Genomic DNA, 16,166 nt, shown 5'->3' on the forward strand with positions numbered 1-16,166 from the left:
CCCAACTCCTACCTTCCTGAGAGGCTGTGGTTTAGGGATACAGACAATTCATCCATAATGTGTGATCTAAGACAAATCCCTCCGCTTGTGCCCCAGAGCCATCCCAGCTCACTTTCTGCTGTTCCTCGAATCCGCTGGGCACCAGTTGCCCTCCTCCACACCTGCTGTGCGCTCTGCCTGGAAAGCCCTGTGGCCGCCACTCGTCTCACTCGGGTCTCTGTTCAAGTGTTCCGTCCTCAAATGTCATTCCAACCCTCTCTAAAATAGCATCGCCACCCTCTGTCATTCTGTCTCCTGATCCTTTTTTAATGTTTTGCTTCCACTTCCTGCCATCTGATATACTCTAATTTGTGGTTTACCTGTTGTCTCTCTTTCCACTTGCTCTCCAGCAAGAATTAAGCTCCATGAAAGTAGATGTTCTCCCCGTTTGGTTAACTGCTCTATGCGGGGTGCCTGGCACCGTCACTGACTGTTGAAATGAACACATGGCCTCCTCTGAAAGGCCTTCCCTGGCCCCCAGTCCTGGTCACTCCTCTCCCGGTTTCCCTCAGTCCCCTGCACATCCTCCTCCTGTTCTTGTCCCTCACCTTCCCTGGCAGGACTGTGAGCTCCCCGAGGGCAGGAGCCTTCCTCACCTCACAAGGCCTGGCACAGCATTCATACTCAAATCACGCCTGCTGACTCAGAGGTGATGCAGACTACAAAGGAAAGTCTTTCTGAGGCAGAAAGCCTGGGGGAAAGAAGGAACCAGCAGAGACCGAACAATCAGCCCATTCTCTAGTGAGCCAGGAAGTAGGAATAATTCCCTCGGCCAGCCGGCAGAAGCAGCGCCAAGGGGACAGGTCTGATGAGTTCCATGAGGAAATAAGTGGGCATGGACAGGCAGTCATGGCCCAGAGGGGCTAAGCGAACAGAAGAAACCAAGCAAAAGAAAACGCAATGGCTTTTTGCAACAGAGCACATGTGAATAAGCAGCGGAACAAATGTGGCAAAACCAGTTTCTGACCTGAAAATGAATGAGGCCATCTCGTTTCGCCCCCCCCCCCGCCCCCCCCGGGGGTCACTGTGGAGGTCTGTGGGGTTTTCTCCGGTGCTGGCCCCACTGACCTCTGGAACTCCAAATGTGGTAAAGCCCAAGGAGCGGGCAAAGGGGCTCCCAGACCGTGCCACCCACCTCTCCGTTGCCATCACAGGCTGTGTGAGTATAGAAGTAATCTTTGTCGGTGCAGGCTGGGCGCACTTTGCAGGAGGACGATCCCTTTTCTAAATTGCAAACGTAAGGACAAGTAGGTGAAGTTACATAAGAGAGCAGAGCTCTTGACCACTTGCTCATGACCCTAGGACCCCCAAGACCCTGGGCTACAGCACAACACAGGTATTGGGGGAAGTAGAAAATCCAGCACGCCCGCCGTTCCCTCTGCTTCGCTTCCAGTCCCTAAGGCCCCGCTCACATATCCCCTTTGCACCTCTCCCTGGTGCTAGGAGAAGCCACTGGTCCCACACTGTGGGGCAGGGCATAAGGAAGGGGACCGGCCAGCGGGTCAGTGAGGAGGGCGGGCAGCTGGAATGAGGATCTTGCAGGCTAACCACCACCAACACAAGTTCTTGAAACCCGCCACCTTCCAGGTGCTTCGGAATCCTGACTGAGTAGGTGGTTTTTCTACTCTTGAAGGATTAAAGCAAAACATAGGAAAGCTTGGGACAGTGCCTTCATACTTTTATTGCAATTCCTTCTCTGCATCTTCTCTTAATATCTGCCTCCAATGAAGGCCTTCCACCTTTGGAATTCCCCCTTCTCCGTGCACCCATCCTCCACAAATGAGGTCGTAATTTCCTCTGACTCCACTTAAGACATAGAGTTCTTTCCACTTTCCCCACCCCCAAGCATCCTGCTACTATCTCTAACCCTTGACCTGTTCCTAATAAAAAAGGTATCAACTATCATTATATTTATTCTACTCTGTGTATGTTAGCTCTGCTTTAACCCTATGAATGCCTGGATGGCAAGAACTATTTCAGCGTATCCCTCTTTAAAGCAATGGACTTCACCTTTTTGGAATTACAAACATTTTGAGAACTTGAAAAAAGACCTGTTTCCTCTATCCAGAAAATATACACAATTTGTGCAAATAAATTTTTTAAAGTAGTGTTTGTTTATTTTTTATGATTTTATTTGTCAGAGAGAGAGCGCATGCACGCGCACAAGCAGGGGGAGTAGAATAGGGAGAGGGAGAAGCAGGCTCCCCGCTGAGCAGGGCACCCGACGTGGGGCTCGATCCCAGGACCCTGGGATCATGACCTGAGCTGAAGGCAGACGCTTAACCGACTGAGCCACCCCGGCGTCCTATATGCAAATAAATTTCTTAAAATTACCAGGGAATTTATTTTCTCCAGGATGAAAACCACTGCTGTGTAGAGTACCAGTGCAGTACCATCACTACTACTGTCACCGCCATCTCTAAGGTGACTGCTGTGTCACCTGCAGGCAGGCATCAGATACGAGCACACCCTCCTCTCTCCATAGATTACCTGACAGGCCATGTGAGAGAGGGGAATGAGATTTTAAGGCAGACAGATCTGGGTTTGGATCCCGCTTCACTTAGCAGCTGTGTCACTTTAGGCAAGTTACTGAACCTCTCTGAACCGTAGTGCTCTCATCCGTAGAGCAGGAATAATAGTATCTACCTTACCGGAGCCAGCACATCCCTGGTGCATTGGAAGTAGGGACTCAGGAAATGCTGGTCACTATTACTACCTGTGTTTGTGGGAATTATTTTTATTTGGTAACTGTCATGGGATTTTAAAAAAAGATTATTTATTTGAGAGAGAGAGAGAGTGCAGGGGAAGGGGGCAGAGGGACAGGGAAAGAGAGAATCTCAAGTAGACTGCCCACTAAGCGCAGAGCCTGACCTCACGATCCCAAGATCACGATCTGAGCCAAAGTTAAGAGTCCAATGCTCAACCGACTGAGCCACCCAGCGTCCCCTGTCATGGGATTTTAAATAAGGATTGAAAGTTTCTTTCTCTCCTTTCCAGTTAAGACTTATTTCTCAACTGATCCTTTCTTCTTCCGAGGCACCAAATAAGTTCCTAGGTCAGGGAATCTCCTAGTTACAGCTTGTTGGCCTGCCCTGGGGAGCTCCCTCAACTGCGTGTTCCCACACTTCTCCTGTTCCCGTCTTATTAGCCTGGGCAAGAGGGAGCTTCTGCCTGAGAAAGAGCGGGAGTCTTCTCAGCTCATTGACTTGGTTAATAAGCAGAAGGCCTCATTCAGCAGAGAGGGATCCAGGGATTCCAGCTTTTGACAAGCTGGGCCAGGAGGAATTTGGAAGGAGATGCTGAAAACACACCAATTCCCAGAACCCTGCATATAGGATCTAGCAAGTTGCAAGTTCCATGTTAGAAAGTACATTTTGCACAAGGACCTTTCCTGCTTGTCAAATATTTGCTCAACCTGATACCCTAGCTCCAGGTTTCAGCAAAAGTGGTCCGGCTGTTTACATATTTGACAATTGCTAACATAGTTTTAATAAATGATTAACCCAAATGCTGAGCTGGACCTCACTTCCCTAGCTCAGGTTTCATCAAGGTGTTGAAGTTGGGTACTGGTCAAGTTTGAAAGATCTGCCTAGATGTTTGGGGGCAAGGGAGTGAAAAGTGATTCCTCTAGCGTCAGCCCCAGGGGCAAAACTGTAAGAAGATAAAGTTTATCATGAGGGCTCGGGCTTCACTCTCTGAGCCTTCCTCCTCCTTTCAGGACTTCGCCCCACCCCCAGGTGTACAATGTCCTCTCATTCAGATCCATTTCATCAAAGGAAAACATTCCCCCTGAGGACTGAAGCATCTAATGAATGCTTGGCCCAGCTCAGATACCATCCCAGACTCAGGCAAATCCCTCAACCTCTCTGCGATGCCCTTTATTCTTTCATAAACAGGGAGCTCACTCCTGCACTCCGCTGTGAGTAATAAGCGAGAAAACGTTTGGTAAATTGTAAAGTATTATCCAAGTGACTTATTGCTGTTACCTATGCTAAGAGTACTTCCATATTAAGAGAGGACAGCTAGAACAAACCTTAACGTAAATAAACACAGCTGACCCTTGAACAACACAGGTTTGAACAGGGAGGGTCCATTTATATGTGGATTATATATACAATATATATATACTATATATATATACACAATACAGTACTATAAATGTATTTTCTCTTATGATTTTCTTAATGACAGTTTCTTCTCTCCAGCTTCTTTTATTGTAAGAATACAGTATATAATACATAAAACATACAAAATGTGTATTGATCAATTGTTTATCAGTAAGGCTTCTGGTCATTAGTAAAGTTTCTGGAGAGTCAAAAGTTACTGTCCCTGTACTGTTCAAGGTTCAGCTGTGATAAAATTAGTGCTTACTACATGCCAGGCACTGTTCTAAATCTTTTATCTGTAGTGGTCAATTGATCTGCACAACAACACTATGAGGTAGATATGATTATTGCCATTCCCTTTTTAAGATGAGGAAACTGAGGCACAGACAAGTGACTTGCCCAAGGTGGCAGAGCTAGTAAGTGGTGGAGCAGGGATCTGAACCTTAGTAGTTTAGTTCTGGAGTCCGTGCTCTTAAACCCCATGTTATTGTACTAGGAAATGAATCCCTGATATTGAACGTGGCACAAAGGATTCTTCATAACGATCACATTTTAGGTATCAATAAGAAAGGTGCTTTTAGTCAAGCCTTTGTCCTTAACACCTGCAGTCCTATTAGCTCCATCTCAGTGGATACCAGCAATGGCGCCTGTTGCAAAATCTCTGGACTCCCCAGCTTAAAATCCTTGAACGGCCCCCACTGCTGACAGGATCAAATCCCCAATGTTTAGCAATGGCACAGAAGGGCCGGTCCGTGGTCTGTTCCCTGCCCACTTCTTAGTCTTGGATGCTAGTCCTCTCCAAGTCAGCTCCTGCCATGCTGAGTTTCTCCAAGATCCCCATGCCTTCTGGCTTTGTCTACACTCTTTCCAGAATATCCATCAAACCACCAACTCATCTTTCAAGACCACTGCCACTGAAGCCTTTCCTCCCTCCCCATAGAGGACTGACCACGTCCCTCTTTGCTTCTACTGTGCGCTACGCTCAGAGCCCCTATCCCAGCAGCTGCTGCACCATGCAGTTATTACACTTAGGTGCTCCTATAACCACATTCCCACTTTCCGACCTAAGCCGGAGGGCAGGCACCAGCTCCAACTCTAGCACCAAGCCCAAGCCTTGGCACCTGGCAGGCACTCGGGACTTATTCGTAAACGGATGACTAAATGCTCACAGGGTCTTCTGTCCCTCCCTTTATGCACATTCCATCATAGGATCTGATCAAATCTCTCTGCATTTCCCCAGTCTCCCATGGACCCTGTATTCTGGAAGAGTCAAGTCATGGTGAAAACTCACTTTCCAACAAAGGAGGTGGATTGAGAAATGGGGGGCAGAAGGAGAACAGACTCCAAGAACTCAGACTCCCAACCCAACACTTTCGTAACAGCTCTCTGGATAACGATCAGTTTACACAGAAAGTTGATCAAAACATTCCCAGGTGGTTTTTCTAGAACCACCTTGCCACTCAAACCCTTGTACAACTGCTGGGCTGGAAAGGCAGCTGGAGACAAGACAAACAAGGGCTGCCATTCACTGATAGAGCAGGGAAGGAGAATAAGAACTTCAAGTGGAAAAACAGGAATTTAGACTTATAGATTAAAAATTTCCCTCAAGATCAAAACGTTCCTGTTCTTGCTGAAAACTATACTCGTTTGGCAAGATCTGTGTGGATAAATAGGACTTTTGTTTTAGAAGTAGTGTAAAAATAAGCGGTTCACAGGGTCAGTGGCTGGTCTTGGCCGAGCAAACACATCGTGTAACGCCTGCGTGAAGGACAGGTGTGTCTGTGGACAGATTTGAGGGTCTGCTTGAGGGAGAGCCTTGAGCTGGGGTGTGTATGTGGTTCTGTGTAAGAAAGGAAAAATGGAATAGTTATGGGCTGCCGGGGCAGAGGGTCCTCTGGGGGGACTGCCCAATTTACATCAGAGCCCTGCTGCCCCAGGACTCCCTCAAATGACCAGGTTCTGTTTCTTAAGTTGGGATGCTTTAGGAAGCTCTTCAGAGACTGTAGCCACAGGCTGCTACACCTGTCCCCTTATTTTCCCTCAGAGCGCTGGTTTGTTGGTTTGTTGGTTTGTTTGTTTAGAGAAAGAGAGAGAGAGCACGGGCGCGAGAGCATGCAAGGAGGGGTGGCCCCAGAACACTGGCTTTTATACTATGTTCCAAGGAACCCTGGATTTCCTGAAAAGGCCTTCTTTGAATTCAGTGGATGATCAGGCTGATAAAAGATTGTAACTTCCAGCTTTAGTCTTTGCTAGCAAAATGTTTTGCTCGTCGGGGCGCCTGGGTGGCTCAGTTGGTTAAGCGTCTGCCTCTTGGTTTTGACTCGGGTCATAATCTCAGGGTTGTGGCATCGAGCCCGGCTTTTGCCTCTGCACCGCAGAGGAGTATTCTTGTCCCTCTTCCTCTGTTTTCCCCCCATGCCAACTCTCTCTCAAATAATAAATAAATGAAATCTTTAAAAAAGTATTTTACTCATCGATACAGGCTCATGGCTCTTCTAACCTAACTTTGATAATAATTGTTATGAATTAAACTATATAAATGTATACCTTTTATTTACTGTATCTATTATTTATAATTATAATCTTATATAAGGTTTCATTTTTACAAATTTCACTGCTTAGGGGAAAAAAAAAAATTGCAACCCCTTTCCCTAGCTTTCCTAATCCCTCTACCCCTGAGCTACTTTTTCTTTTTGCCACAGCACCCTGCACATTTTACTGTCTACCATACTATAATTTATTATATATTTATTATCGTTACTGTTTATTGTCTGTCCCACCCCCCCCTCCACCACCAGAATGTAAATTCCATGAAGATAGCGAACTTTGTCTATTTTGTTCGCTGATGTAGTCCAAGCACCTGGAATAAGACCTGGCAGATAGTAGAGGCTCACTAATTACTTGCTGAACGATCTCATTTTTGCTTCCAGAGTGATCGGTGGAGTATAGATCAGCAGGGTGCTTCCAGCGTCCAGAAAGCAGGAGTGGCCAGAAGGATGGTTCTCCTTCCTGTTTCTCCCCGTGTTTGTTGGTACCCCCCCCACCACCAAATTCTATCCGCCCTCAGAAACATCACCTGAGTATTTGTCAGGGTCACACTGGTGGCAGGAAGTTTCCCCCTTATTTGAATAGGAGTTGGCTGGGCAAAGTTCACAAGAAGAAGAGCCCTGTTTGTCTGCATATGTGCCAGGTTTGCAGGGGAAACATTCTGAAGTGTAGGCCACCCCTAGGGAGGAAGAACAGCATGGAAAATCAAGGGTTGAGCCTGGAGACTGAGTCCCCTGGGGGCTGACCCCCACCGTGCCCGCAGAGTCAGGAAGTCAGCAACAGACCCCAGGCCCCGCCCCCCTGTCGGTACCTGTTATGGCGATGTTTCTCACCAGCACAGGCTTGGAGACTTTGGACCACACTGAGAAGGCTGTGGTTCTCCAATAGAGGACATTATTGCCTCGGTTTAGCTCGACCTAATGCCACAACCAGGAAGACAGAGATCCCTAATCCATCACATTAGCCTCTGGTGGGGACCCGTCCCCTTTACCCTCTGCAGGGCTGCACCTTTTCTGATCCCCTCCCTGGACTTCCTCAGCTTTGCCCTTTCTCCCAGCTCAGCTTAGCTCCTCTCTGCTTTGAAGCCTCCTCTTACCACCCTCTTGTGGCCCTCCCTCACCCACATATACCGCAAGTATCTCCAAGGTGAGACCCACAAGGAAGCCTGAAGGTACTGACAGGAGGGGTGAGTGGAGTTCCCTCATTCTTCTCTGGTTCTTTGTATCCACACCCGATCCCCAGAAGACCTGGCCCTTAGAGCTGGCAAGCTGCTGATCCTTGGGGTCAGGTCATGGGTGCAAGTCATCTCACACCCATACTCTGTCAACTCAAGAGGACAGAAACTATGGCATCCTCCTCAGGTCAGATGCCTGCCCTTTAGGGACAGAGGGGTGGGATTCCAGACTGGGAAGAAGCTCTCCTTGGAGGAAAAGCCCATGGCCCCTTTGCTGGTATCCCCAGGAAAGGCTCCGGGGAGGCTGGTACAATACTCACACTGTGGAATTCCCATCCTTTCTCTGTGGTTTTCATCCACCTGGAGTCATCTACATTGGGCTGGCATTGGTCATTCTGAACCTGAGGAGGCAGGAGTTTGGGAAGAGAGTCTCAGCTTTCCAAGAAAATGGTTTCCTTACCACCACCCCCCGCCCTGCCATGCTGTCACGGCCATCCAGAGGGCCCTTCTTATGGGAGAAAAGCTGCCAGTTTCCTTTAGGGACTGAGCTCAGAACACATGAGCCTTGAAGTAGGGCGGGAGCTAGTTACACACAAAACATCAGGGCATCAACACCAAAGAGGGAACTTGTAACTCAGAAGCCTTTACATGCTGTTTTCATGTCTGTGCGGGCAGAACGCCTGGGGTCTCCTGGACCCTACTCTTCCCTTTCAGAGGCCCCCCACCTTCTGCCTTTCTCCTCGCCTCTGGAAGTCTCAGCTCATTTTGTCCACAGTTTCTCTCCAGAGGGAAGACCACTGAGGAAAATCCCCAACCAGAAATATGCTTGTGATTCCTGTCAATGCATCTGAGCCTTGGAGAGTCTTTACCTCCCATCCTCCCCCGTGGCCAGGGGCTTACAAAAAACTCAAAGATGATGCTGGAGTCTGGGTAGTAGTACTCGAAGCTGACCGTGCCGGACTGCTTTAGGTTGACGGCGTACATCAGCGTGGCTGTGCATTCGTCCGTGTTGGAGGAGATGTAGTCACCCAGGGGAACCCACTTGGACCTGTGAGGGAACAGGAGCCAAGTTCACTGGTAGGGGCACGGCCCGCCGTGCTTTGTGCAAAGTGCAGGTCTCATGTCCTGCTGGGTCTCTGAGGAACTCCAGACTTGTGATTCACAAATGGGAATTTAGACATGAACAAGAATGACCTCCAGATCAAGGAGCCTGGAGATACAGCTGACACAAGGAAGACAGGTAGGTGCGCCCCCACATTATACAGAACCATCCAGAAGATAGATGACAGGTGTTGTGAGGGGGAGCTGGGTAACGTTTATTGGTTGCTTACTATCTCCCAGGTACTGAACTACATGTTTTGTATTCATGACTTCTTTTCTTTCCCATTTAATGGATGATGAAACTGAGGCTAGGTGGATGCCTTGCCTGATGTCCCACAGCCAGCAAGTGGCAGGGCTGAGATTCAAACCCAGGTCTGCCTAACTCCAGAGCCGTCAGAGAAAGTCAGCAGACTCTGCTGGTCTTCAGAACCCAAGAGTCCATCCAGTCTAGCCCACCTGTTTTTCTGGAAGTGCCCACTTTTAGATGCTGCATGTAACTGGTAACTGGGAAGAAGGAAGGCCAGAGCACCTCAGAGACAATCAATCTAGTCTTGTGATTTCATTTTCTAAATATCTTTCAACTTGGTCCAACCCTGCCCCGGGCTCTCCCTCTTCCTTGCACCCCCCACCGCCCAGCTCTGAACCAGCCCCTATCTCGCCTCCCTGTATCCAGTCCTGCCGCCTGCAATCCCTCCTCCACACTGCGGCTGCAGAGGTCCTCCAGAACAAAAATCTGACCATGCCACTTCCCTGCTGCCCTCAGAACAGGGCACAAATCCTCACCCACTCTCTAGACTCCAGCACGCCAGCATTTCTTCCTTTGTTTGTTTATTTATTTATTTATGTATTGGAGGAGGAGTGGCAGAGGGAGAGGGAGAGAGAGTAACTTAAGCAGTCTCCACAGCTAGCGCAGAGCCCCACATGGAGCTCGATCTCAGGACCCTGAGATCATGACCTGAGCCGAAAGCAAGAGTCAGACGCTTAACCGACTGAGCCACTCAGGAGCCCCTCCCTCTCTCTGTTTAATTCCTACTCGTGTCTTAGAATAAATGTCACCTCATTTGAGAAGTCCTCCTTGACTCTACCGACCTCTGCTATGTGCACCCTGAGCTCTCACCGATTCTCTGCTCATAGCCACAGCTTTTTTTTACTTCACTTATACATACTATGAAAGATTAAAGACCACCACTGTGCTTAAGAAATACAATACAGAGGGGGCGCCTGGGGGGAGGCAGGGAGCCTGCTTCTCCCTCTCCCTCCGCTCCTCCCTCTGCTCCTCTCCCCCTGCTTGTGCTCTCTCTGTCAAATAAATAAATAAAATCTTTGAAAAAAAAAGAGAAAGAAATACAATACAGCAGAAGCCTTGGTGTACACCCGGTGAATCTCAAGCCCTTGACTACCACCTGCTCCTTTCAGCCAAGTAACCACTTTCTGGAATATGGTGCTTATCATCTCCACGTGGTTCTTTACCCTTTACTAATTATACAGCTATTTCTAAACAATATGTTCTATGATCGTGCTTTTGCATGTTTTTAAACCCCATGTAAATGGCATCATACTTATGTGTTCTGAAACTTGCTCTTTTTGTTTGTTTCAATATAATGATTGTGGGATTCATCCATATCCGCACGTGAAGCTCTTTCTTCATTTTTGCTACTATCTAATTTTGCCTACCATATTTATTTACCTATTACTCACTGATCGACTTTTAGATTGTTTCCATTTTTTTTTGCTATTGTACACACTCCTGTTCGAAACATTCTTGTTCCTCTCCTTGTATGCATGTCTGAGGGGGATGCTGGGTTAGAGGGCATGTGAACCTCCAACTTTACCAGCTCCTGCCACACTGTTCTCCAAAGTGGTTCCTACCGATATACGCCCACTGGCAGGTGAGAGAGTTCCTGTTGCTCCACATGCTCCCAAATTTGGAATAGTCAGACTGTAAAGTTTTTGCCAATGTGATATGGTAGGAGAGAGCAGCTCCTCGGGCTTTAAATCTTATTTTCCTGATTATTAGTGAGGTTCAGCATCTTTTCTTTAGTTTATTTGCAATCCGGCTTCCTCCTCCGATCATATTCTAATCCCTCTTTAATTTATTTAATTCTTCTTATTGTCTGTCCTCCTGGCTGGCTGACAGACTCTGTGAGCCCAGGCAATTATTAACAATGGCCAGTGAAGGGGACCTCCAGTTAGTCCACTGGTTTCCCCCTGCGTGTGTTAGAATGATAACATGTACTTCAGTTCTTCAATAGTGTTATTCTCAAATGGAAGCATATCCAAAATGCCTAAACCAAGCTCATCCCAGACACCCCAACTAACCTAATGGTATTGGTTTCTCCTGTTAAGAGACAACACTTAATGCTGATGTGCTTCATGGCATTATCTATAAATAACTCCCAAAGTGAGATGAATAATCAAAAGGATGCCATAAGTGGGCTACATTTGCACAAGGCATCATGATTCTGGGTTTTGTCAGAGCTGTCTCCGGTGAAGATCATTTCACATTCAATAATAACAACATGTGTTGATTGATTTCTAGCCAGGCATTGCTCCAAATTCTTCACACGGATCATTTCATTTAATCCTTACCACAACCTATAAGAAGAATACCGTGTTTATCACTTTTTTTTTTTTTTTAGGATGAAGAAATTGAGGCACCGAAGTGATTAGGACACTTAACTAATCACACAACTAATCACATAGTAATTAGTCTGATAAGTGCCATAAAGAGAAACATAAGATGGTGCAAGAGTGTGTATGTAATGGGAATCTATGGGGCCAGGGCCGGCATCTCCCCGGAAGTGACATTTAGGCAGAGAGCTGAGGGTGAAGCCGGAGTTGGCCAGAAGAGAAGGCTGGGTACCAGAGGCAGAACAGGCAGGAGGCGGGCTCCGGTCAGGTTGGAGGCAGGGGGCATGGATTCAGGTAAACACACAGTTGAGCAAGAAAGCCAGGCCCTCGGTACCTTGGTACTAGCCCCACTCCCGCCTTTCTGAGGGCAGTGGGGAAATCACAAAGCCTCTCTAGGTGCGCATTCCCTCTCTGTTTCTACAGAGGAGAAACATCTTTTTCCCCCCACTCCCGGGGATGTCTCAGGCTGCCTTAAGATCCAGGCCCTGAAGCCCTCTGTGCTATGGAAACACAGTTGTTATTAACCGGCCCACATCCTGTCTTGCTGAGTGGTAATGATTTCTGGACTCTCAGGGAGGTCCCCAGAGAGAGAGAAACCCTTTCTTCGTGTGGGTAAGAATTGACTGAGTGAGCCAGGCCTGCACCTTGTTTGAGGTCAATCACATTCTCTATTAGGAAGCAAATGGGTCCCCTTTCAGCTTTAATCCTCTCTGGCTTTATATCTGCTGACAACCTGGTCATGCCAATGATTTTGACACATAATATTAAACTCTAAAGTGACTTTAAAATTGGACCATAAAATGCCTGCTGCCTGGCTCTGATAATGGTGCTTCCTTTTTTTTCTTCTCAATAATGGTACTTCTATTTAAGTGTAGGAATGGGAGACATTGGTCCCAGTTTTAGAACTCCAAGTGTAATACAAGTGTAAACAATTATTAACTTCTTTTTATCCTTTTGATTGCTTGGGTATAAGAGCAACTTTCATATACTTTTCTCCCATCTTCCTCTTTTTTTTTTTTTTAAAGGGGGAGGGGCAGAGGGAGAGAGAGGATCTTAAGCAGGCTCCATGCTGAGCTCAGAGCCCGACGTGGGGCTCAGTCTCACAACCCTGAGATCGTGACCTGAGCTGAAATCAAGAGTCAGATGCTTAATACTGAGGCACCCAGGTGGCCCTTCTCTCATCTTCTTTGTCAATATTTAACAAGGAGCAGTGGGTGACTGTCTTTTCCATCTGTGCATCCCTTCACAATTCCTCCGTAAGAACCCAGCATTGCCTTGCGTACGCTACATGTTATTTGAGAGTGTCGGCACAGGGCAGTAGAAAGCTTGGGACTGGGTCTGAATTCCAGTATCACTGGTTCTAAGCTGGGTAAAAAAGGACAAGTCACTTAACCTCTCTGAGCCTCCAGTTCCTCATTTGTGTAAAGGGAACAATAATACCAACTGCAGAGGGTTCTTGAGAGGACTATAGAAAGTAATATAGAGAAAGCATCCAGAACAGTGCCTGACACATAAAAGGCGCATCCTTTAATTTCTGTCCCCGGAATTAAAAATCCAAAGATATGATAAGGATAGCTCACCAGTTCCCACAGAACCTGGGGCTGAGCTTTTCAAGTACTGAAAAGATCGCTTTCTGAGCTGGAAAATTTTCAGGTCCCCGGGGTTTCAAGGGGTTTGGACCGCCACTGACCAAAGCTCTGGTCCTAGACTATCCCCCCCAACCCTATAAACTCCGGTTGGGCTGATCAGTTTTAGAAGTTAGCACCAAAGCCAGGAAGATCCCTAACGCTTTGCACATTGTGTTGAAATCAAGTTGAGGAAGTTTATCACCGATCCAAAATCCCATGGTGGAAATCCAACTAGGTTTTGTTTTAAGTGAACCGGGCCATTTAACCCTTGTCCACCTTATCCACCTATTATCCTCTCACAAGCGCCTGTCAGTCACCGGTAAGTTTGGATCAGTAAGAGTGGGCTGAGGTGGGCATCATGTCCAACAGTCCTGTGGGAAGCTGCTCCAGCCTCCCCTTGGCTGCTTGGCTCCTTCGTTTCCATCCTCCCCAGCGCAGCACAGGGGAGGGGAGGGGGAGAGGCACTCACGCAGTGCAGTTCTCCATGGACTCAGTGGTGCTGTCCTCCAGCTCCATGTTGGTTGAGAGGCTGGCAAAGCCATGGGGCAGCTCATCCCACTCGTCGAACCGGATGCCCGTGCCGAGGGAGTAGCGTCCCTCGGCGCACGGCTTACAGGACTGGTCCTTCATGTCCAGAAACTCCCCAGCTTTGCAGGAGAAGGCTGGAACACAGAGCGGGGATAAGGGAAGGGTGGTGAGGCTGCTGCCACTCCAGAGGAAGTGGGCGGCTTGTGGACACCCTAAAAGGGGAAACAGAGGATCGAGATCTAGGAGTTTGCCCCATGGAGATTTAGAACCACGGCACATCTTGTATGATTCCATGTATATGGAATGTCCAAAATGGGCAAATCCACAGAGACAGAAAGCAGATTTGTGGTGCCAGGGACTTGGGTGGGGGAGCATGGGGAGAGACTGCTCGTGGATGTGATATTTCTTTTGGGGGTGATGAAAATATTGTGAAGCTAGATAGTGGTGGTACAACTGTGATTATTCAAAAAAAACACTGGACTTTACACTTGCAAGGGGTGAATTTTATGACATACAAATTATATCTCAATAAAGCTGTTATTAAAAAAAAAAAAGATTCAGGGCTGTGGGAACTCTGCCTTGCTGAGGGACTTTGGGCTTGTCCCTGACAGTTCCTAAGGGAAAGCCTTGGCCATTCTGAGAGCTCTCCAGTGGAGGAGACCATGGCCTCTCATGCTGACCCCTCTGAATGGTGCCCAGCCCTTCAGCCACGAATTTCCTGCCTTGAGTCTCTGGCCTCTGTCTCCTTTCTGGTTCCACTGCCACCATGATGGTCGGGATTCTCATGCCTATTAGCTCAACCACTGCAGGGTCCCCCTAACTAGTTCCCTGTTTCCGGTTTTTTGCTCATTCTGTGGTCTGAGGTCTCTTTCTAAAACACTGATACGTACTATTATGCACTCCCCTTTGGTTATAGAATTAAGCTCTCAGCCAAGCATTCAAAGCCTTCCATAATTTTCCCTCAACCTAACTTTCCAGCTTGATCTCCCCCTACAGGCTTTTCTCCGCCGCAGCCCTCTCCGTCACCTTCCCTGTGTTGCCCCTGCCCCAGACCACATGTTCTTCCCTGAATGTCTGGGGTTTTTCCACCTGCAAACTTTTTGCCCAAGTTCTTCCTGATCCCTAAGCATCCGTAACTCCCATTCTTCTGCATCTCATATTAACACATCGTATTGATGTGTGCCTCCCTCTAGGCTCTGGGCTCCTCCAGGGACAGTGGCTCAGTGACTGGCACAGACATGGCGGGGGCTCCATAAAGGTTTGCTGAAGAAATGAATGGATGCATGAATGTCTGCTTCTGCCAGCAGACAGCAGGTGTCTGAAGGCAGAGACTGTGCCTTATGTCTCTTTGTGGGTCACAGGGCATGCACACAGGAGGAGCTCAACTGAGTTGGCCGAGTTACCTGAAGATGGCTCCTTGGTTAGCATTAGTCACACCTTGGTCCTGCTCAGATCTTAGCAGTATCAGCTCATTAATTTAACAGGCATTTATTTGCTCTCTGACTGAACCAGGCACTAGGCAAGCTTTTTTTTTTTTTTTTTAGAATGTAAATGTCCCCCATCTCCTTTCCAAATCTTCAAGTAGTCTTTGACTCTAGTCCCTAGTGTTACCCCTTTGCATTTCTAGAAAGAACAGCGGAGGGGAAGTAGCTGCCAGCTGTGGAAAAGTTGGGACGACAGAGTCACAGAGGTGGGGGTGGGGCTGCAGACAGGTCACAGTCTTCCCAACTGCACGGCAGCTCCGCCGCTGGGGAAGATTCTCATCCCCTGAGGCGATGCCCAGTGCAGTTTAAAGATCTGTCTCTGCAGAAATTCATCTTCTCTGGTTTCCTTTTCAAGAACAAAAGCAAATCACAGTCTTTCCTAATGACTGATTGTGGCTGGGGAGTGTAGATTGGAGAGATCTGCACAGGCACAAAAGCAAATGGATGCAAACTGGGAAAAAAAGAAAGATCTGAGTGGCACACAGCTGGAGTTGCTCATCCTTTATCCCCTGATGAGATTTCAATTAAAAGAAAAATGAAAATAAAAGCAAATTTAGATACCCAGTTTGCAGCCATGAAATAACATTCCCGCGCCAAAGCTCAAAGGGGTGGAGGGCTAACTGAGGGAAAGATCTGATTCCTTAAGCCAGCGGCACCGTCAGGGAGGGCTTAGCTCCGATGGCAGGAGGCTTGGGGCAGAGGCCAAGGGCGAGAGGCAGGACCGCTTACAGCACTCGGTGCCCTTGACAGGGTCGGGGAGGCTAGTGCACAGGCCCGGGGTGTGCGGCACAGCGACCCTCCACCTGGATCCCGTGCTATCACACGCGGTGTACTCGTAGTGGTACTCCGACTGCAGGGGAGACAAAAGTGGGCAAGATGTGGGTTAGTGGTGACCAGACATTAATAGTTTTCCACCCGCTGCCCACCC

The 16,166-nt window shown here is 48.0% G+C and overlaps 1 protein-coding gene across 4 annotated transcripts in view; it reads right to left on the reverse strand.

Annotated features, from left to right (window-relative positions):
* The window catches only part of ELAPOR1 (endosome-lysosome associated apoptosis and autophagy regulator 1), a 64,197-nt gene that overhangs the window by 16,648 nt on the left and 31,383 nt on the right, over positions 1-16,166 (reverse strand). For all 4 annotated transcript variants that reach the window (XM_078072643.1, XM_036109813.2, XM_036109811.2 and 1 more), the window contains 7 exons: positions 15,968-16,088; positions 13,696-13,888; positions 8,767-8,914; positions 8,187-8,267; positions 7,504-7,609; positions 7,222-7,371; positions 1,175-1,263 (listed from right to left, as the gene is read on the reverse strand). In XM_078072643.1, the coding sequence (XP_077928769.1) occupies positions 1,175-1,263; positions 7,222-7,371; positions 7,504-7,609; positions 8,187-8,267; positions 8,767-8,914; positions 13,696-13,888; positions 15,968-16,088 (888 nt within the window). The remainder of the gene's footprint in view (positions 1-1,174; positions 1,264-7,221; positions 7,372-7,503; positions 7,610-8,186; positions 8,268-8,766; positions 8,915-13,695; positions 13,889-15,967; positions 16,089-16,166) is intronic.

This window comes from Halichoerus grypus, chromosome 5 (genome assembly GCF_964656455.1).
Source record: "Halichoerus grypus chromosome 5, mHalGry1.hap1.1, whole genome shotgun sequence".
Classification (NCBI taxonomy): Eukaryota; Metazoa; Chordata; class Mammalia; order Carnivora; family Phocidae; genus Halichoerus; species Halichoerus grypus.